The sequence below is a fragment of the Coregonus clupeaformis genome, chromosome 15, assembly GCF_020615455.1.
Source record: "Coregonus clupeaformis isolate EN_2021a chromosome 15, ASM2061545v1, whole genome shotgun sequence".
Lineage (NCBI taxonomy): Eukaryota > Metazoa > Chordata > Actinopteri > Salmoniformes > Salmonidae > Coregonus > Coregonus clupeaformis.
Genome location: NC_059206.1, coordinates 55,456,244 through 55,479,010, shown reverse-complemented (window position 1 = coordinate 55,479,010; position 22,767 = coordinate 55,456,244). Strand labels below are relative to the sequence as shown.

Below are 22,767 nucleotides of genomic sequence, written 5' to 3'. Positions count from 1 at the left end.
CATTTTTGATAACAATTTCATTAAGCATGATGGGACTGCAGTGAGAGATGGTTATAAATGTTATTATTATTATTATTTATTTTTTACCCCAATTTCGTGATATCCAATTGCGATCTTGTCTCATTCGCTGCAACTCCCCAACGAATCATGCGTCCTCCGAAACATGACCCGTCAAACCGGGCTTCTTTACACCCGCCCGCTTAACCCGGAAGCCAGCTGCACCAATGTGCCTGAGGAAACACTGTTCAACTGACGACCAAAGTCGCTAGAGCTCGATGAGGCAAGTAAAGCCCCCCCGCCAAACCCTCCCCTAAACCGGACGACGCTGGGCCAATTGTGCTCCGCCCTATGGGACTCCCGATCACGGCCGGTTGTGACACAGCCTGGGATCGAACCCGAGTCTGTAATGACACCTCAAGCACTACGATGCAGTATCTTAGACTGCTGCACCACTCGGGAGGCATAAATGTATTTTTATTCATGTTAGGGAACTGAAAACAATCTACATCAGGCTGCACATAAACAGTTTAGATCCCGTGGCCCATAGGGTCTCTGGTTGACAGGTATTGAAGCACTACGGGGGCATCCCAAATGGCACCCTATTCCCTATAGTGCACTACTTTTGACCAGAGCCCAACAGTAGTAGTGCATTATATGGGGGACAGGCTGTCATTTGCGACACTCGCTGCTCAGCTGGTATTGAAGAAGTAGCTCTTCAGGGGGATGTGTCTGCTGCCATTTCAGTAGCTAAATTAAGATAGATCTTTAGCCTGGCCCAACACTATGGCTGGAGACTCTGACTTTCTCCTGAGCAAACATTGCAACACTTTAAATTGATCTCAGGTCCATCTCCAAATATTGGCTGACAAATTAAATTTACCTCAAAGATCAAAGGAACAATCCAAGACCCAAACTTTTCCCCCTTTACTTCAGGACTGCACCTACGGAGCTAAGATTCATCCATAATTATTATCTATACTTAATTTTAAAGGGTAGGTAGCATGAGTTTTTACTCACCAAAGAAACAACGTAGTGTGGTCAAAGACTTAATAACTTAGTTGTAGTCACAGTGTGGTTACCTATAACTCCAAAGATTATGTTTTTGGGTTTTGAAATATTTAGGAAGTTATTTTCGGATACCTTCGGAACTACCCACAATGCACTATTGTCAACGTAATATGGAGAATTGGTGCTACCTAGCTAGCTTCAGCTGGCTAACATTAGCTACTAGCCATGCCAGCATGTAATTACATTCAAGATCAAGTGTTGGCGTTGGTTAGCTACTACATACATCCACCAAGAAGAAACCATATTAATTCATGCATCTCCTCTTCTCCTGTGCGCTTGGTAGTGGTAGTCGAGTGAGCCAGTGAGTGTTGTAGTAGTTTTTCGTCGTCCGTAGCTAGTGTTAGTTTTCAATCGGTAATCTCTGCTCTCTCTACTTTATATCTGCTAACTTTTTTTTTGCTGTGTTCTGTGGGTTACTGCCTGTGTCTAGTTGGTGTTGTTCTCTGGCTTACTACTTAGCTATGTTGACTGTGGTGGTTGGCTAGCTAGGCTAGTTAGCTTGCTAGGCTAGCTAGCAGGTTAAAATAACTAGCATTAGCTAGTTGGCTTGCTGGCTAAGATAACTGCATATACCGGTGACATTATTTGATAACTGGTTAGATGGTGTTATGTATTTCCAAAACTTTGGTTTACTTTAATGTAGCTTTAAGCTAGGAGTTGATAGCCACTGGCTGACACATGCAGTGCTAAACTAACATTAACAGGCTGGTAGGGCTAACGTTAGCAGGCTAGTGGGGCTAACGTTAGTACACTAGATGGCTAGCAACCTTGGAAGCTGATTTGTAACAATAAATGTACAAAGTGTTTGCTTGTAAGTTGGCTGAAATTTAAATGAATCCAGTAGTCATAAGTGCAAACTATTCGGTTTAATTTGAAGTTATACATTTGAAGTTATTTTTAATGTATTTTTTACAAATTATTACTTTTTTGTTATTTATTTTTTGTTGTTGTGGGAGTTACAGGTACATTATCCAGGCTGCCACTCAAAAGAGGAAAAATTAAAAACAGTAAGAAATACATACAGAGTTTATTAATATATAATAATTCAGTATAAACAGGAAAATAAAACATAAAAGAAGTGGCCATCCACCCCGAACCGGTCATCCCATTCCCCCAACCCCAGCCAACATGTCTCCATTCAAACCCCCCCACCCCCCACTCCCAGAAACCCTGTAAATAAAAAAATCTCACCCATCTACACACAATACCCCATAATGACATTTTTACATTTTAGTCATTTAGCAGACGCTCTTATCCAGAGCGACATACAGTTAGTGAGTGCATACATTTTCATACTGGCCCCCCGTGGGAATAGAACCCACAACCCTGGCGTTGCAAGCGCCATGCTCTACCAACTGAGCTACACGGGGCCCGTGTACATGTTTTTAGAAATTATTGGAAATTTATTGAAAATGTAATACATAAATATCCAATTTACATAAGTATTCACACCCCTGAGTCAATAATTTGTAGACACACCTTTCTGGGTAAGACTCTAAGAGCTTTCTGGGTAAGTATCTAAGAGCTTTCTACACCTGGATTGTAGAACATTTGCCCATTATTCTTTAAAAAATTCTTCAAGCACTGTCAAATTGGTTGTTGCTCATTGCTAGACAACCATTTTCAGGTCTTGCCATAGATGCTCAAGTAGCTTTAAGTAAAAACTCTGCCACTCAGGAACATTCACTGTCTTCTTGGTAAGCAACTCTAGTATATATTTGGCCTTGTGTTTTAGGTTATTGTCCTGCTGAAAGGTACAATCATCTCCCAGTGTCTGGTGGAAAGCAGACTGAACCAGGTTTTCCTCTAGGATTTTGCCTGTGCTTAGCTCCATTCTGTTTCTTTTTTATTCTGAAAAACTCCCCAGTCCTTAATGATTGCAAGCATATCCATAACATTTACATTACATTTTAGTCATTTAGCAGACGCTCTTATCCAGAGCGACTTACATTATTTATTTATTTTCCTACCCCCTGTGGGAATCGAACCCACAACCCTGGCATTGCAAACACCATGCTCTATCAACTGAGCTACATCCCTGCCGGCCATTCCCTCCCCTACCGTGGACGACGCTGGGCCAATTGCGCGCCGCCCCATCGGTCTCCCGGTCACGGCCGGCTACGACAGAGCCTGGATTCGAACCAGGATCTCTAGTGGCACAGCTAGCACTGCAATGCAGTGCCTTAGACCACCACTTGAAAATATGGAGCGTGGTACTCAGTAATGTGTTGTATTGGACTTGCACAAAACATAACACTTTGCATTCAGGACACGAAGTGAATTGCTTTGTCACATTTTTTTACAGTATTAGTTTAGTGCCTGCCTTGTTATAAACAGGATACATGTTTTGGCAAATTTTTATTATGTACAGGCTTCCTTCTTTTCACTCTGTCAATTAGGTTAGTACTGTGGAGTAACTACAATTGTCACACCCTGGCTCTGGGACTCTATATGTTGAGCCAGGGTGTGTTCTTTCTGTTGTGTTTATTTCTATGTTGGCCAGAGTGACTCCCAATCAGAGGCAACGAGTGTCAGCTGTCGTTGGTTGTCTCTGATTGGGAGCCATATTTAAACTGTCTGTTTTCCCTTTGTGTTTGTGGGTTCTTGTTCCGTGTTGGTCATTGTTACCGTGGACTTCACGAGTCGTTTCTTGTTTTGTTGATTGTTGTCTATTATCACTAAAGATAATAAAGTTAACCATGTTCGTTCATCACGCTGCGCCTTGGTCTATTCCCAACGACGATTGTGACAGAAGAACCCACCATAAAAGGACCAAGCAGCGTGTCCAGGGGCAGATCTTGGACTGGACATGGGAGGAAGCGCCGGGAAAGGAGATGGAGAGGTTGGCGATGGCCCAGGTGGGCAAATCGTGGTCCTGGGAGGACATGCTCGGGGGCAAGGGACCTTGGGCTAGGATTAAGGCCCTGGCGAGAGAGGAGCAGCGGCGTCAGCAGTGTCATCGTCGAACGGACGAGAGGCAACCCCAAAATTTTTTTAGGGGGGGGCACACGGCATGGGCGGCTGGGCAGCAGGAGGCTGCCACAGGGCGATTTGGAGAGAAGGCCACCGGGTTAGGGGGGCCAGAAGGCAGGTTGGCGGAGCCTGGATGGAGAGCGGAACCAACTTCCCGTACTCAGGCATGGCAGCATGGGACGGGGCAGGTTCTGCGGTATGCGGAGCGGCGTACTGTGCCACGAGTGGTCCGGCATAGTCCTGTACGTCCTGTGCGAGCACCCCGCACGTGTCGTGCGAAGGGGGGTATGCAGCCAGGACGGAGTGTGCCGGCTCAACGCTCGTGGTCTCCAATGCCTCTCCGCGGTCCCGGATATCCTGCTCTAGTCTCACATGCTGTTATGCCAGTACGGGTACACAGCCCTGTACGTCCTGTGCGGATGCCTCACACAGAGTGTGTGAGGGTAGGCATTCAGCCAGGACGGGTTGTGGCCGCTCTTCACTCCAGGTCTCCTATCCGTCTCCACAGCCCGGTCCGGCCTGTCCCTGCTCCACGCACCAAGCCTACGGTGTGCGTCGCCAGCCCGGTCCGGCCTGTCCCTGCTCCTCGCACCAAGCCTACGGTGTGCATCGCCAGCCCAGTCCGGCCTGTCCCTGCTCCACGCACCAAGCCTACGGTGTGCGTCGCCAGCCCGGTCCGGCCTGTCCCTACTCCACGCACCAAGCCTACGGTGTGCGTCGCCAGCCCAGTCCGGCCTGTCCCTACTCCACGCACCAAGCCAGGGGTGCGAGTCGTCAGCCCGGTCCGGCCTGTTCCTACTCCACGCACCAAGCCAGGGGTGCGCATCGTCAGCCCGGTCCGGCCCGTTCCGGCTCCACGCACCAAGCCAGGGGTGCGCGTCGCCAGCCCGGCCCGGCCTGTTCCTGCTACTCGCACTAAGCCAGGGGTGCGAGTCGTCAGACTGGTAAGGCCCGTTCCTGCTCCCCGCACCAAGTCAGTGGTGCGCGTCGTCAGCCCAGCTCGGCCCGTTCCTACTCCCCGCACCAAGTCAGTGGTGCGCTTCGTCAGCCCGGCACGGCCCGTGCCTGGGTCACCGGTGCCTGGTAAGGTACCGGTCAACTGCTCCACTACGGAGCTGAAGCTAACCGCTCCTGCTGCGTCCAGTTCCGCTCCAGCCAGCGGGGCCAGACTGGACCAGGGGCGCTATGGGGGGTTTATTGGAGGGTGGTGGGCAAGGCCGGAGCCAGAACCGCCGCCGAGGAGGAATGCCCACCCAGCCCTCCCCTGTTTTGTTCAAGTTGAGGCGCGGTCGCTGTCCGCGCCTTTAGGGAGGGGTACTGTCACACCCTGGCTCTGGGACTCTATATGTTGAGCCAGGGTGTCTTCTTTCTGTTGTGTTTATTTCTATGTTGGCCAGAGTGACTCCCAATCAGAGGCAACGAGTGTCAGCTGTCGTTGGTTGTCTCTGATTGGGAGCCATATTTAAACTGTCTGTTTTCCCTTTGTGTTTGTGGGTTCTTGTTCCGTGTTGGTCATTGTTACCGTGGACTTCACGAGTCGTTTCTTGTTTTGTTGATTGTTGTCTATTATCACTAAAGATAATAAAGTTAACCATGTTCGTTCATCACGCTGCGCCTTGGTCTATTCAATACGACGATCGTGACAACAATGTTGTTGATTCATTCTCAGTTTGTTCCTATCACAGCCATTAAACTCTGTAAGTGTTTTAAAATCACCATTGGCCTGTTGTTGAAATCCCTGAGCGCTTTCCTTCCTCTCCAGCAACTGAGTTAGGAAGGACACCTGTATCTTTGTAGTGACTGGGTGTATTGATACACCATCTAAAGTGTAATTAATAACTTCACCATGCTCAAAGGGATATTTATATGTCTGCTTTTGTATTTTTACCCATCTACCAATAGTTGAACTTATTTACGAGGCATTGGAAAATCTCCCTGGTCTTTGTGGTTGAGTCTGTGGTTGAAATTTCCTGCTCGACTGAGGGACCTTACAGGTAATTGTATGTGTTGGGTAGAGAGATGAGGTAGTCATTCAAAAATTATGTTAAACACTATTATTGCACAGAGAGTGAGTCCATGCAACTTAATCAATTTTAAATTCAGGCTGTAATGCAACAAAAAAAAATATATGGACAGTGCATTCGGAAAGTATTCAGACCCCTTGACTTTTTCCACATTTTGTTATGTTACAGCCTTATTCTAAAATGTATACAATGTTTTTCAGCGGCAGGGACTGGGAGACTAGTCAGGATCGAGGGAAAGATGAACGGCGCAAAGTACAGAGAGATTCTTGATGAAAACCTGCTCCAGAGCGCTCAGGACCTCAGACTGGGGTGAAGGTTCACCTTCCAACAGGACAATGACCCTAAGCACACAGCCAAGACAACGCAGGAGTGGCTTCAGGACAAGTCTCTGAATGTCCTTGAGCAGCCCAGCCAGAGCCTGGACTTGAACCCAATCGAACATCTCTGGAGAGACCTGAAAATAGCTGTGCAGCGACGCTCCCCATCCAACCTGACAGAGCTTGAGAGGATCTGCAGACAAGAATGGGAGAAACTCCCAAAATACAGGTGTGCCAAGCTTGTAGAGTCATACCTAAGAAGACTCGAGGCTGTAATCGCTGCCAAAGGTGCTTCAACAAAGTACTGAGTAAAGGGTCTGAAAACGTATGTAAATGTGATATCAGTTGTTTAATATTAATACATTTGCTAAAATTCCTAAAAACCAGTTTTTGCTTTGTCATTATGGGGTATTGTGTGTAGATTAATGAGGGAAAAAAATCTATGTAATCAATTTTAGAATAAGGCTGTAACGCAACAAAATGTGGAATAATTCAAGAGGTCTGAATACTTTCTGAATGCACTATATGTGTTGGGCTTTATGGATTGTTTATTTTTATGTGTTGGGCTTTATCTGAGATTATTCTTTACAGAGTCAAGTATATTTGTCCAGGCCTCAATTGTTGCTTGACTAGCACCATTCCTTCTCGCTGTCGATAATTCTAACGTTATAACTTCTCATAGGAACGAATTGGGAGAGAGTGAGGTGATTGCCATCTAAGAGCCAACATCTTTTTTTGTGGCAGTGCTGCCTGCCAGCAGTAATCGTCTCTGATTGATTGAGAGATTTAAGGAGCTATCATCTTTAAGTAACATAATAGATGCAAAGCATTTAATATTTATATTCATGCACTTCAAAATTTATTTAACCCAGAAGTATTTAACTGCAGGGCACTCCCACATTTGAAGTTATTTCTGTTGGACATTACATAATAGGGAATAAGCTGGCTTGCCGGGTCCTCCATATAACATCACACCCCGCAAAAACATTTTCTGGCATTTTTCGGAATTGTGATCGGTTTTATGTAATAACTCAAAAAATTGAAAAGTGCTGTGTAACTTTGCATTCGGACTTTTGATGTGTATACTAATGCAAATCCATATGTTACATGTGGTTATGTTTATGCTACCTACCCTTTAAAGGGATACCAACTGGTACCAATGTTTTAACATTTCCAACTATGAAAGAAAAAATAAATTTACAAACAAGATGTAGGGTATAATACTTACAACCATACCGTTTAGCGACACCCAGCAATCTTGGGGGAAATCTTGTAGGAGGGGGACCAGGAACTGTAGACAACCGTCCCAGTGGCAGAGCAGTAGCATCATCCCTATCAGATTAAATATTCTTACCACAGCACTGGCCAGGTCGTAGGTCATATGGAAGATCTGGAGACAAAGACAAGAGAAGGGGGAAAAAACTATGTTTAGATACAAGGATCCAAATATTAATAGTTCTCTGACAAAGATGATTGCTCCGAAACGCAACATTATTACCCATTATTGAAGGGAATTAAGTTACTAACCTTAAGCTCAGTTTTTCAGTTTTACATTCCTAAGACTGAGCACCCTTTCAACAGTCCAGAAAATATTTCAAATCGTGGTTAGAAAAAAATATAATTTTAAAACCAGTAGTAGAGAGGAGAGCCGCAGCCATTTTGGCCACAGGAGAATTTCAATCACTTTACAACACGGTGTAAAAGCTCAGTGTAATTCACAGATGTTGGGGTATTCATTATTTATCATGGACATCGTCCAAAGCAAACAGACCACAGTGAAATGGCAAAAGATTCAAGGTTGCTGTACGCAGGGGGTATAAGTTCAGAGGAGGGCATAGCCAAGCCAATGCACTAGCCACAATAATACCACATTTCAAACCTTGTGACAATCAAACAACCGTTTATTTAAACTTAACAGTAATGGTGAGTTCACGATTTTAACACTTCCAGTTTAACACTTCCAGTCAGATCTGTGATATTAAATGAACCCATAAAGCATTTTCCTTTTAAAATGTTTTTTGGAGTTACAGTAAGGTTGAACCCCGATCCACACTGTACATGCTTTACTAATACCCATATCATCTCTTCCAAATAAACTGGATTTAACCGTGGAGACAGGAGCAGACAGAGAGAACGAGAGAGAGAACGAGGGAGATAGAGATCCAGAGACAGATCTAGAGACAGAGACACGATAATGATAATGTTGCTTAATCAGAGCGAACCAGGGCGACTGAATCTACAGGGTGACTGAACAGGTCTGGAGAAAAGGGTTGGCTGACATTGGATCTGAACAAAAGAGAATCTCCTCACACTTCTATGAGTTCCACTCTAACTGCTAATTCAGCTGAGTTCTCGTTTGCATAGGAAACCCATTATTTCTCTCCTGGCTCATTATTCCATTACCCATTTTGGCCAAAGCGCCAATTACTGTACTCCAAAAAATCTGAAAATTCACAGTTCCAGTTTCACACGATAAACCATGTAAAAAATGTAAAACTCAACTGCCTTATCCCTCCTCCCCCACAAAATGAAGGACCCAATCTGAGGGGTTGATGAGGTCATTGTTATCTATTTTTAAGATGATAGGATTTATTTTGTCCAAAAACTGCTTTAAAAGTCACTAATGCATGCATTTAATGGAGTTTTAATGGGTTCTTATGGTATGGTTTCAGAACACTGCAATGGCAGATTAAGAAGTTAATTTTATGCTCAACAAAATCCACAGGCAGTTGAGAAATTGTCACGCCCTGGCTCTGGGGACTCTAATATGTTGAGCCAGGGTGTGTAAAGTCTATGTGTTTTGTTCTAGGTTTCTTTCTAGTATTGTTGTTCTATGTTGGCCAGTGTGGTTCTCAATCAGAGGCAACGTGATTCAGCTGTTGCTTGTTGTCTCTGATTGAGAACCATACTTTAGCAGCCTGTTTCCCCACAGAGTTTGTGGGATCTTGTTTCTAGTCTGTTGTGTTAGACCGTGAACTGTCACGTTTTCGTTTGGTTGTTTTTGATCGTGTCTCTAATAAAGAGTATGTTTGCCTGCAACGCTGCGCCTTGGTCCTCATCTCTGTTCGACGATCGTGACAGAAGATCCCACCAAGACTGGACCAAGCAGCAAGTCCAGGAGCCAGCGCCTGAGAGATCTCTAGCGGATCTCCTTTGCCTCCTCGACTGGGTCAAGCCATGTGAGGAAGAGAGGGGCTTGACGTGGAGGCAGAATGGCGAAAGGCTGGCGAGAAGCATGGAGACCTGGTCCACGGGTAGGAGTGAAGCCCATACATTTTTTAGGGGGGGGCTAATGCCGTGGACGACGGGGCAGCAGGAGGCCGCCAGGTTACGGGAGTCACTGGTCACCAGGGGGAAGGAGGATGTAGAGGCACGGCGAGAGGTACTGGCGTGTGTTGCCAGTCCGGTCCGGCCTGTTCCTGATCCCCACGTAGGGCCAGTGGTGTGTGTTCCCAGTACGGTCCGGCCTGTTCCTGCCACTCGCACCAAGTCTACGGTGCGCGTCGCCAGCTCGGCCCGGCCTGTTCCTGCTCCCCGCACCAAGTCTGTGGTGCGCGTCGCCAGCCAAGTCCGGCCCATTCCTGCTCCCCGCACCAAGTCAGTGGTGCGTTTCGTCAGCCCTGTCCGGCCCGTTCCTGCTCCCGCACCAAGTCAGTGGTGCGCGTCGTCAGCCCGGTCCGGCCCATTCCTGCTCCCCGCACCAAGTCAGTGGTGCGTTTCGTCAGCCCAGCTCGGCCCGTTCCTGCTCCCCGCACCAAGTCAGTGGTGCGCTTCCCGTCAACCGGCACGGCCCGTTCCTGCTCCCGCACCAAGTCAGTGGTGCGCTTTGTCAGCCCGGCACGGCCCGTTCCTGCTCCCCGCACCAAGTCAGTGGTGCGCCCGTCAACCGGTCCGGCCCGCTCCTGCTCCCCGCACCAAGTCAGTGGTGCGTTTGCGTCAGCCCGGCTCGGCCCGCTCCTGCTCCCCACACCAAGCCAGTGGTGTGCGTCGTCAGTCCGGCACGGCCCGTGCCTGTTCCACCGGTGGCTGGTCCGGCACCGGTCAGATGCTTCACGCCGGAGCTAGAGCAATCCGCTCCACCAGTGTGCAGTCCAGCTCCGGCCAGCGGGGCCAGACCGGACCAGGGGTACTTTGGGGGGTTGGAGCGGGGATCAGGCCCGAAGCCGGATCCGCCGCCTAAGCGGAGTGCCCACCCGGTCCCTCCCCTGTGGTATTTGGTGGGCGCGGTCGGAGTCCGCGCCTTTAGGGGGGGGGTACTGTCACGCCCTGGCTCTGGGGACTCTAATATGTTGAGCCAGGGTGTGTAAAGTCTATGTGTTTTGTTCTAGGTTTCTTTCTAGTATTGTTGTTCTATGTTGGCCAGTGTGGTTCTCAATCAGAGGCAACGTGATTCAGCTGTTGCTTGTTGTCTCTGATTGAGAACCATACTTTAGCAGCCTGTTTCCCCACAGAGTTTGTGGGATCTTGTTTCTAGTCTGTTGTGTTAGACCGTGAACTGTCACGTTTTCGTTTGGTTGTTTTTGATCGTGTCTCTAATAAAGAGTATGTTTGCCTGCAACGCTGCGCCTTGGTCCTCATCTCTGTTCGACGATCGTGAAAGAAATGGTGACCTTTTGTTTCTGGGCAGTTTTTCTAAATTATTGCCCTGGGGTGGATGAATAGCTAGTTGGAATACTGTTGAATGCTAATGTAATTCTAGATATTCAAGCAACAACCAGTAAGGTTTTGCCCCTTGCAGAACATTTGCACCTCCTTCTCACTGTTATTAGAAAGTCAAGGTATCTGAAATGATATAACACGACAGTCTTATTGTTAATTCCATTGTCATGATTGTTGAATAACTACTGAGCGAGCAACACATTAGAGAAGACAACTTGCATAAAAATTCCATTCACAGCTACAGATGTAGGATCTTAATTTGAGCAACAGGATATGGGAATTATTATGTGGATTATAATTAATGGACATTTTTGTAGGGTTTGATACAATTTTCATAAAGGACATTTTAGTCTGAAATTACAAACTTCAGAAGCCTTTTTAACCCATTACAGTCTACGCCCTGTCTAAGCCAGGGGCAAAACGGTTTTGTAGGCCAAACCATTCGTATGCTACAGACAATTTTGTGAGAAGACCAATTTTCGGGATGTCTCATCGTCTGACAAACACCGCTCTAGCTCTGTCACCTTTCACTGCAGATGTGGAATTGCGACATCGGTGGATGCGGTGGTATCTCTATCTCTAGCTTAAACTGACATTTTATATGGGGATTTTTGTATTATGCTATTTATGTAAGTGGGGGAGCGGACATCGACTCTAGGTGGTTAAACCTCCTGCACTAGGGTGATCAAATTAAGATCCTACATCTGTAGAGACCAACACATCAGGGTTGGGGTCAATTTCATTAAAATTCCAGTCAATTCAGGAAGTATACTGAAATTCCAATTGTAATTATCTTCAATGCTTTCAATGAAGAAAGTTAAACTTGAATTTGGTTTACTTCTGGAATTGACTGGAATTGACCCCAACCCTGCAATACGTAGTAAATACTGAAACTATATGACAACACTGACCCGGGCATGACATATTAAAATGGGACAATCACATGTACCCTAATCGTCACTTTCAGAGTTGATTTTCCCTTACAAAAAATGTATAAATCCCTACAAAAAATGTCCATTCATTATAATCCACATATAATAATTCAAAAATAATTATGCTGTAGGAAACTGGCTCAAATTAAGGTCCTACATCTGTAGGCCAAATCAAGAGAGCCCAAAAGAGAACCCAATGATTATTTGGTAATCAGCGCTGTTGTTGTGTCATAAAATAAGCTTGGTCAGCATAAAGGCAGTCTGGAGAAACCAGCTGGGCCAGGGTGAGGGAGAGGGTGTGTGTGTGTGTGTGTGTGTGTGTGTGTGTTAGGGTTGGGCGGTATCCAGATTATCATACCGTCATACTGTTTCTGTACCATACCGGGGTATAGGGTATTACCGCGGGCGTGTTTTTTTTGACACATAAAACAATTTAGGCAACAGAGATGTTGATTCAGGAGGGGATTGAATGTCTTTGCTGTAACCAAGAAGCTTGATCTTGACATCTAGCCACTTACTGTAGCTAGCAAGTTAGCAAATCAAATGCATAGCTGGAGCCCTGAGCTGGATATGATTTATTTGACACATCTTAGATTTCTTATAGTTATACTTAACTTAGCTGTTGGGAAAAAAGCATTTTGCTACACCTGCAATAACATCTGCTGAATGTGTGTATGTGACCGATACAATTTGATTTGATTAAGCAGTGGCTTAGCACGCACCCCTGAGTTCCCATATTATGATTGTCACTTCCCCACTCTCCCACTCAAAGTTCTGCCCTGCCCTTTATATGCTACTTCATGATGACTCCATGATGTACTGAATAAATAGCATGTGGATGTATTGAATCCAAGACATATTGGAGCTCTACTGCCAATAGCAGTTCCATTGACCTCATAGGATATGTCACAAACACACACACACACACACACACAGCCAAGATAAACTCTCTTTTGCCAATGACCCTGTCATTGACCTTCCAGGACCTGTCACAAACATGTAATCATCACGCCCCTGTCTGTGAGGGAATGTGATTGGACATCCACCCTGTCACAGTCACTCAGGCCCTGTGCCAATCAGGTGTTGTCATGAGCGCTGTGCCAAGTGGACACAACATTTCTAGCTGAAGGTTTTGTTACACTGCTCCGTCCTTAACAGGACCCATCTGAGCCTTCCCTCCCTCTCATGCTGTACATCCATCCCTCTCCATGCCAAGGACAAGGCAGGCCATGCTAGGAAGCAGAACAGAAAAGAGAGGAAGAGAGAGAAAGGAGTCCAAATACAGACTGATAGGATCTCAGTGATCCAACTCATCAGTGGGGAGATTCAGTGGCAGGACAAGGGAAGGCTAAAATTAGCCAGCACAAAGGATGGCTGCTTGTCTCACAGTCTTAGTGCTCTGCTCCCTCTCGCTACTTACCATTGCATTCTCTTTATTCGTTCTGTTAGCGTTACTGTATGCGTCACTGTGTGTTTGATTACACACAGCGAGAGAGAGAGAGAGAGAGAGAGAGAGAGAGAGAGAGAGAGAGAGAGAGAGAGAGAGAGAGAGAGAGAGAGAGAGAGAGAGAGAGAGAGAGAGAGAGAGAGAGAGAGAGAGAGAGAGAGAGAGAGAGAGAGAGAGAGAGAGAGAGAGAGAGAGCACATGTATTAAGCAACATACTCCTGCGGGACTCAGAGAGGATGGGGAAACCAGGAAGCAGCAATTTTGGCCTATTTTAATTGCTAACGTCTCCCTCACACCCTGCGTGGCAAAAACAGAGAGGTCTTGACAGCTTGTCTACGCTGTCCTCGTCAAAGACACATAATTGAAAACAAAACGAGAGAGAGAGAGAGAGAGAGAGATAGAGAGAGAGAGAGAGAGAATGAGATGATCATAGCAGTTGAGCATCCAGTTGTATATTACTTCCCAGGACCTAAACAGACTTTGTCAGGCTGCAGGTACTCAGGGGCTCAATCCACTTTGCTGGAAAACCTATCTAACCTACAGTAGGCCTACAGGGCTGGGGAGTGAATGTATCAAGAATCATGATAACCTACCCTAGCCAGGTAGTATAGCTCAGGAGCTGAACTGTGCTGAATTAAGTGACTTCAGAAAGTATTCATACCCCTTGGCTTATTCCACATTTTGTTGTGTTACAGTCTGAATACAAATTGATTAAATAAATGTTTGTTTCACCCATCTACACACAATACCACATCATGACAAAATCAAAACATGTTTTTTGAAATGTTTGCACATTTATTGCAAATTAAATCTCATTTACCTAAGTATTCACACCCCTTTGCTATGCCACTCCAACATGAGCTCAGGTGCATCACATTTTTGTTGATCATCTTTGAGATGTCACTACAACTTGATTGGAGTCCACCTTTGGCCAATTCAATTGTTTGGACATAATTTAGAAAGAAACACGCCTGTCTAAATAAGGTCCCAGAGTTGACAGTGCATGTCAGAGCAGAAACTATACCATGAAGTCCACGAAACTGTCTGTAGATCTCAGAGGAAGAATTGTGATGAGGCATATATCTGGGGAAGGGTATAAAACAATTTCTAGAGTGTTGAAAGTTCCCAAGAGCACAGTGGTCTCCATCATTGGTAAATTAAAAATATATATTACTACCCAGACACTGCCTAGAGCTGGCCATCCGACCAAACTGAGCCACTAGGTAAGAAGGACCTTTGTCAGGGAGGTGACCAAGAACCCAATGACCACTCTGACAGAACTACAGACTTCGTTGGCTGAGATGGGAGACCCTGCCAGAAGTACAACAGTCTCTACAGCACTTCACCAATCTGGGCTTTATGGTAGAGTCACCAGACTGAAGCCACTCCTGAGAAAAAAAGCACATGACAGCACGTCTGGAGTTTGCAAAAAGGCACGTAAAAGACTCTGAGAGCATAAGGCAAAATATTCTGTGGTCTGATGAGACTAATTTTTTTAACTATTTCAAATCAAATCAAATTATATTGGCCACATGCGCCGAATACAACAGGTGTAGACATTACAGTGAAATGCTTACTTACAGCCCTTAACAAACAATGCATTTATTTTGTAATAAAAAAAGTAAAATAAAACAACAACAAAAAAGTGTTGTGCAAATAGTTAGGGTAGCCATGATTAGCTGTTCAGGAGTTTTATGGCTTGGGGGTAGAAGCTGTTGAGAAGTATTTTGGACCTAGACTTGGCACTCCGGTACCGCTTGCCGTGCGGTAGCAGAGAGAACAGTCTATGACTAGGGTGGCTGGAGTCTTTGCCAATTTTGAGGGCCTTCCTCTGACACCGCCTGGTATAGAGGTCCTGGATGGCAGGAAGCTTGGCCCCAGTGATGTACTGGGCCGTACGAACTACCCTCTGTAGTGCCTTGCGGTCGGAGGCTGAGCAGTTGCCATACCAGGCGGTGATGCAACCAGTCAGGATGCTCTCGATGGTGCAGCTGTAGAATTTTTTTGAGGATCTGAGGACCCATGCCAAATATTTTCAGTCTCCTGAGAGGGAATAGGCTTTGTCGTGCCCTCTTCACGACTGTCTTGGTGTGTTTGGACCATGATAGTTCGTTGGTGATGTGGACACCAAGGAACTTGAAGCTCTCAACCTGTTCCACTACAGCCCCGTCGATGAGAATGGGGGCGTGCTCAGTCCTCTTTTTTTTCCTGTAGTCCACAATCATCTCCTTTGTCTTGGTCACGTTGAGGGAGAGGTTGTTATCCTGGCACCACACGGCCAGGTTTCTGACCTCCTCCCTATAGGCTGTCTCATCGTTGTCTGTGATCAGGCCTACCACTGTTGTGTCGTCAGCAAACTTAATGATGGTGTTGGAATCGTGCCTGGCCATGCCGTCATGGGTGAACAGGGAGTACAGGAGGGGACTGAGCACGCACCCCTGAGTGGCCCCCGTGTTGAGGATCAGTGTGGCAGATGTGTTGTTACCTACACTTACCACCTGGGGGCGGCCTGTCAGGAAGTCCAGGATCCAGTTGCAGAGGGGGGTGTTTAGTCCCAGGATCCTTAGCTTAGTGATGAGCTTTGAGGGCACTATGGTGTTGAATGCTGAGCTGTAGTCAATGAATAGCATTCTCACGTAGGTGTTCCTCTTGTCCAGGTGGGAAAGGGCAGTGTGGAGTGCAATAGAGATTGCATCATCTGTGGATCTGTTGGGGCGGTATGCAAATTGGAGTGGGCATAAATGCAAAGCGCTATGTCTGGAGAAAACCTTCACCCTTCTAACACCATCACTACCGTGAAGCATGTTGGTGGCAGCATAATGCTATGGGGATGCTGTTCAGCGGCAGGGACTGGGAGACTGGTAAGGATAGAGGGAACAATGAATGGAGCCAAATACAGGCAAATTCTTAATGAGAACCTGCTTCAGAGTGCATATGACCTATATATATATTGTGATGTCACGAGAGGCTACACAGCTTTCAGCGGGATTGCTCAAGTAGTGCAAGGAGACCAGGTTCAACCAAAACAAGGATTTTATTAAAGGTCTTGGGAAACTAACGAAAGTATAACACAATTCTGTTCTCTGGTGGCTCTTTAAGGGTTAACAGTTCAGGGATGTCTCTTCCACATCCAAAATCATAACTCTCCCTCGCTCAAATAACTTTTCCCCAGTCTTACTGTATTCCACGTTGCAGCTAGTGGCCAACCCAGCAAAACGTCCTTCCAAATGTCCCACACGTATTTCCACAGGTGCATATATCCAAAGGTGAGTATTTCCCAAAGGTAAGTATCTCCAAATCCTTATATTCCTCATGGAAGTGGACGTGCAGCACTCTTGTCCTCCAGAGAGCCCAGCTTGGAGACCGTGTCTCTTCCCTTCAACAAACCTTCAGCTCATCAGCTCCTGATTGGTTTCAGCTGCGTGGGAAGATTGGCCATAGAGGGTTGGAGTTCCCGACCATACCAGCAGATGGAGCCATAGCTGTCTGGGTTTGCAGCCATCTCAGGGGGATGTAACGTCCCTCCAGGACACAGCCTCTCGTGACATCACAATATATACAGTGGGGAGAACAAGTATTTGATTTTGCAGGTTTTCCTACTTACAAAGCATGTAGAGGTCTGTAATTTTTATCATAGGTACACTTCAACTGTGAGAGACGGAATCTAAAACAAAAATCCAGAAAATCACATTGTATGATTTTTAAGTAATTAATTTGAATTTTATTGCATGACATAAGTATTTGATCACCTACCAACCAGTAAGAATTCCGGCTCTCACAGACCTGTTAGTTTTTCCAGTCGGTCAGAAGTTTACATACACTAAGTTGACTGTGCATTTAAACAGCTAGGAAAATTCCAGAAAATGATGTCATGGCTTTAGAAGCTTCTGATAGGCAAATTCACATCATTTGAGTCAATTGTAGGTGTACCTGTGGATGTATTTCAAGGCCTACCTTCAAACTCAGTGACTCTTTGCTTGACATCATGGGAAAACCCAAAGAAATCAGCCAAGACCTCAGAAAAAAAATTGTAGACCTCCACAAGTCTGGTTCATCCTTGGGAGCAATTTCCAAACGCCTGAAGGTACCACGTTCATCTGTACAATCAATAGTACGCAAGTATAAACACCATGGGACCACACAGCCGTCATACTGCTCAGGAAGGAGACGCGTTCTGTCTCCTAGAGATTAACGTACTTTGGTGCGAGAAGTACAAATCAATCCCAGAACAACAGCAAAGAACCTTGTGAAGATGCTGGAGGAAACAGGTACAAAAGTATCTATATCCACAGTAAAACGAGTCCTATATCGACATAATCCAGATGGGATAGGGCAGTGTGCAGTGTGATGGCGATTGCATCGTCTGTGGATCTATTGGGGCGGTATGCAAATTGAAGTGGGTCTAGGGTGTCAGGTAAGGTAGAGGTGACATGATCCTTAACTAGCCTCTCAAAGCACTTCATGATGACAGAAGTGAGTGCTATGGGGGCAGTGGCGATTTTAGCATGTAAATCTTGGTGGGGCAAAAACAAAAAAAATGTGGGATGCATGCCAGCAAAGCCACTACACAACACAATACTAAACAATACATTAATTGCACTAGAAAGGTGACAAACGGTGCCCACAAACTGTTAGGGCCTACATAAAGCTGTCCCCCAACAGCAGTCCCAACATTTTGCCACTGCTACACCTGGCTATTGGCGGAGCCTTGTCTGGCAGCGAAACAGTTCATTCAGCCTCATTTACTGACTTTTAAAAAAACATACAGTTGAAGTCTAAAGTTTACATACACTTAGGTTGGAGTCATTAAAACTCGTTTTTCAACCACTCCACACATTTATTGTTAAAAAACTATCGTTTTGGCAAATCGGTTAGGATATATACTTTGTGCATGACACAAGTAATTTTTCCAACAATTGTTTACAGACAGATTATTTCACTTATAATTCACTGTATCACAATTCCAGTGGGTCAGAATTTTACATACACTAAGTTGACTGTGCCTTTAAACAGCTTGGAAAATTCCAGAAAATGATGTCATGGCTTTAGAAGCTTCTGATAGGCTAATTGACATAATTTGAGTCAATTGGAGGTGTACCTGTGGATATATTTCAAGGCATACCTTCAAACTCAGTGCCTCTTTGCTTGACATCATGGGAAAATCAAAAGAAATCAGCCAAGACCTCAGAAAAAATATTGTAGACCTCCACAAGTCTGGTTCATCCTTGGTAGCAATTTCCAAATGCCTGAAGGTACCACGTTCATCTGTACAAACAATAGTACGCAAGTATAAACACCATGGGACCACACAGCCGTCATACCACTCAGGAAGGAGACGCGTTCTGTCTCCTAGACATGAACGTACTTTGGTGCGAAAAGTGCAAATCAATCCCAGAACAACAGCCAAGCACCTTGTGAAGATGCTGGAGGAAACCGGTACAAAAGTATCTACAGTGAGGGAAAAAAGTATTTGATCCCCTGCTGATTTTGTACGTTTGCCCACTGACAAATAAATTATCAGTCTATAATTTTAATGGTAGGTTTATTTGAACAGTGAGAGACAGAATAACAACAAAAAAATCCAGAAAAACACATGTCAAAAATTTTATAAATTGATTTACATTTTAATGAGGGAAATAAGTATTTGACCCCCTCTCAATCAGAAAGATTTCTGGCTCCCAGGTGTCTTTTATACAGGTAACGAGCTGAGATTAGGAGCACACTCTTAAAGGGAGTGCTCCTAATCTCAGTTTGTTACCTGTATAAAAGACACCTGTCCACAGAAGCAATCAATCAATCAGATTCCAAACTCTCCACCATGGCCAAGACCAAAGAGCTCTCCAAGGATGTCAGGGACAAGATTGTAGACCTACACAAGGCTGGAATGGGCTACAAGACCATCGCCAAGCAGCTTGGTGAGGAGGTGACAACAGTTGGTGCGATTATTCGGAATGGATTAAATGGAAGAAACACAAAATAACTGTCAATCTCCCTCTGCCTGGGGCTCCATGCAAGATCTCACCTTGTGGAGTTGCAATGATCATGAGAACGGTGAGGAATCAGCCCAGAACTACACGGGAGGATCTTGTCAATGATCTCAAGGCAGCTGGGACCATAGTCACCAAGAAAACAATTGGTAACACACTACGCCGTGAAGGACTGAAATCCTGCAGCGCCCGCAAGGTCCCCCTGCTCAAGAAAGCACATATACAGGGCCGTCTGAAGTTTGCCAATGAACATCTGAATGATTCAGAGGAGAACTGGGTGAAAGTTTTGTGGTCAGATGAGACCAAAATCGAGCTCTTTGGCATTAACTCAACTCGCCGTGTTTGGAGGAGGAGGAATGCTGCCTATGACCCCAAGAACACCATCCCCACCGTCAAACATGGAGGTGGAAACATTGTGCTTTGGGGCTGTTTTTCTGCTAATGGGACAGGACAACTTCACCGCATCAAAGGGACGATGGACGAGGCCATGTACCGTCAAATCTTGGGTGAGAACCTCCTTCCCTCAGCCAGGTCATTGAAAATGGGTCGTGAATGGGTATTCCAGCATGACAATGACCCAAAACACACGGCCAAGGCAACAAAGGAGTGGCTCAAGAAGAAGCACATTAAGGTCCTGGAGTGGCATAGCCAGTCTCCAGACCTTAATCCCATAGAAAATCAGTGGAGGGAGCTGAAGGTTCGAGTTGCCAAACGTCAGCCTCGAAACCTTAATGACTTGGAGAAGATCTGCAAAGAGGAGTGGGACAAAATCCCTCCTGAGATGTGTGCAAACCTGGTGGCCAACTACAAGAAACGTCTGACCTCTGTGATTGCCAACAAGGGTTTTGCCACCAAGTACTAAGTCATGTTTTGCAGAGGGGTCAAATACTTATTTCCCTCATTAAAATGCAAATAAATGTCTAACATTTCTGACATCAGTCAGGAAGTTAAAGCTTGGTCGCAAATGGGTCTTCCAAATGGACAATGACCCCAAGCATACTTCCAAAGTTGTGGCAAAATGGCTTAAGGACAACAAAGTCAAGGTATTGCATATGTCTGCAGTCGTATACTAGTTAAAACCTGTTTCTGATGCTAATATACAGTATAGTAAACTAGCTGGCATCCACACAACATAAGATTAGAATTAAGAAGTGCTTTAAGCTTGTATTTGACTAAGGGGGCATAGTTTAGTCCAATCCTTTATCCCTTAATACAGGGGAGTCTCACTCTCTCTCACGCCCAAAAGGGGATCAGATAGTGTGAAAAGGTCAAACCGGATCAGCTAACACACACCTGGTGTCCTGAAAGACTGTGGCGCTGGCTGGTAATGCCAAGGTCATGGGTTCATACCCCGCAGTGATCACTTTCTGGTACTAAGTCCGGTCATAGATCTGCTTGTGCCTTGCCATTTGGCATCATAGTGTACATGTCAGAGGAAGTGGCTAACTTAGTGTGAAAATGTCAAATGAAGGCCATGACATCACATCAGTACACACAATCCTGCGTGACTCGAATGGCACCCTATTCCCTAATTAGTGCCATAGGGCTCTGGTCAAAAGTAGTGCATTATAGGGTGCCATTTGGGACATGAATGCGCCTGACGCTGGCTGGCAACGCAAGGTCATGGTAGAGCTGGGCGATATTGAAAAAAATCCATATCGCGATAAATTGCCTGAATTGATGTGATAACAATAAATAGAACAATATGTTTATAGTACATTAATGTGGACCACAGTTTTTTTTGTTATCCTTGCAACTACTGCTATTAGTTTGATGGTCATCAATTGTCACCACAATCACCCATTTTAGCTAACTTATTTCATTTCTCTAGTATAGGCTACTATCACGATCGTCGGGAACAGAGGACCAAGGCGCAGCGTTGAATGCGAACATGCTTTTTTATTAGTGATTTCACGAACAAAAACAACAAACGATAACGTGATGTCCTCGGTCTAACACAAACCACACTGGAACAAGATCCCAAAAACACTGTGGGAAAACTGGCTGCTTAAGTAATATTCCCAATCAGAGACAACAAGCAACAGCTGATACTCGTTGCCTCTGATTGAGAACCACACTGGCCAACATAGAACCACAATACTAGAATGAAAACAAATGAAAACTCACACCCTGGCTCAACATACAAGCGTCCCCAGAGCCAGGGCGTGACAGTACCCCCCCAAAGGCACGGACTCCGACCGCGCCAACAGAACACCACAGGGGAGGGACCGGGTGGGCACTCCGCCTTGGCGGCGGATCCGGCTCTGGGCATGATCCCCACTCCCTCTCTAACCCCCCACAGTACCCCTGGTCCGGTCTGGCCCTGCTGGCCGGATCTGGACTGAACACTGGTGGAGCGGATTGCTCTAGCTCCGACGTGGAGCAGCTGACCGGTACCGGACCAGGCACCGGTGGAACAGGCACGGGCTGTGCCGGACTGACGACGCACACCACTGGCTTGGTGTGGGGAGCAGGAACAGGCCGAGCCGGGCTGGCGACGCGCACCACTGACTTGGTGCGGGGAACAGGAACAGGCCGGGCCGGGCCGGCGACGCGCCTCATAGGCTTGGTGCGGGGAGCAGGAACAGGCCGGGCTGGGCCGGCGACGCGCACAATAGGCTTGGTGCGGGGAGCAGGAACAGGCCGGGCCGGGCTGGCGACGCGCACCACAGGCTTGGTGCGGGGAGCAGGACAGGCCTGGCCGGGCTGGCGACGCGCACCAGAGGCTTGGTGCGGGGAGCAGGAACAGGCCGGGCCGGGCTGGCGACGCGCACAATAGGCTTGGTGCAGGGAGCAGGAACAGGCCGGGCCGGGCTGGCGACGCGCACCATAGGCTCGATGCGGGGAGCAGGAACAGGCCGGACCGGGCTGGCGACGCGCACCACAGGCTCGATGCGAGGAACAGGAACAGGCCGGACCGTACTGGGGACACACACCACTGGCCCCACGCGGGGATCAGGAACGGGCCGGACCGGACTGGTAACACACCCCAGCACCTCTCGCCGTGCCTCTACACTTTCCTTCCCCTTGGTGACCAGTGGCCCCCGTAACCTGGCGGCCTCCTCTGCCAACCTGCTGGACCGCTCTATCGCGGCCTCCTGCTTCCCCGTCGTCCACGGCGTGAGCCCCCCCCTAAACATTTTCTGGGCTTCTCTCCTACCCGTGGACCAGGTCTCCATATCTCTCGCCAGCCTTTCGCCCTTCTGCTTCCAAGTCAAGCCCCTCTCTTCCTCACACGGCTTGACCCAGTCGAGGAGGCGAAGGAGATCCGCTAGAGATCTCCCTGGCGATGGCTCCTGGACACGCTGCTTGGTCCAGTCTTGGTGGGATCTTCTGTCACGATCGTCGGGAACAGAGGAC

At 46.6% G+C, this 22,767-nt stretch overlaps 1 protein-coding gene across 1 annotated transcript in view; it reads right to left on the bottom strand.

Moving 5' to 3' along the window:
- The window catches only part of LOC121582735 (potassium/sodium hyperpolarization-activated cyclic nucleotide-gated channel 1), a 225,095-nt gene that overhangs the window by 120,255 nt on the left and 82,073 nt on the right, over positions 1-22,767 (bottom strand). The window contains exon 3 of the mRNA XM_041898795.2: positions 7,611-7,772. Coding sequence (XP_041754729.1) covers positions 7,611-7,772 — 162 coding nt within the window. The remainder of the gene's footprint in view (positions 1-7,610; positions 7,773-22,767) is intronic.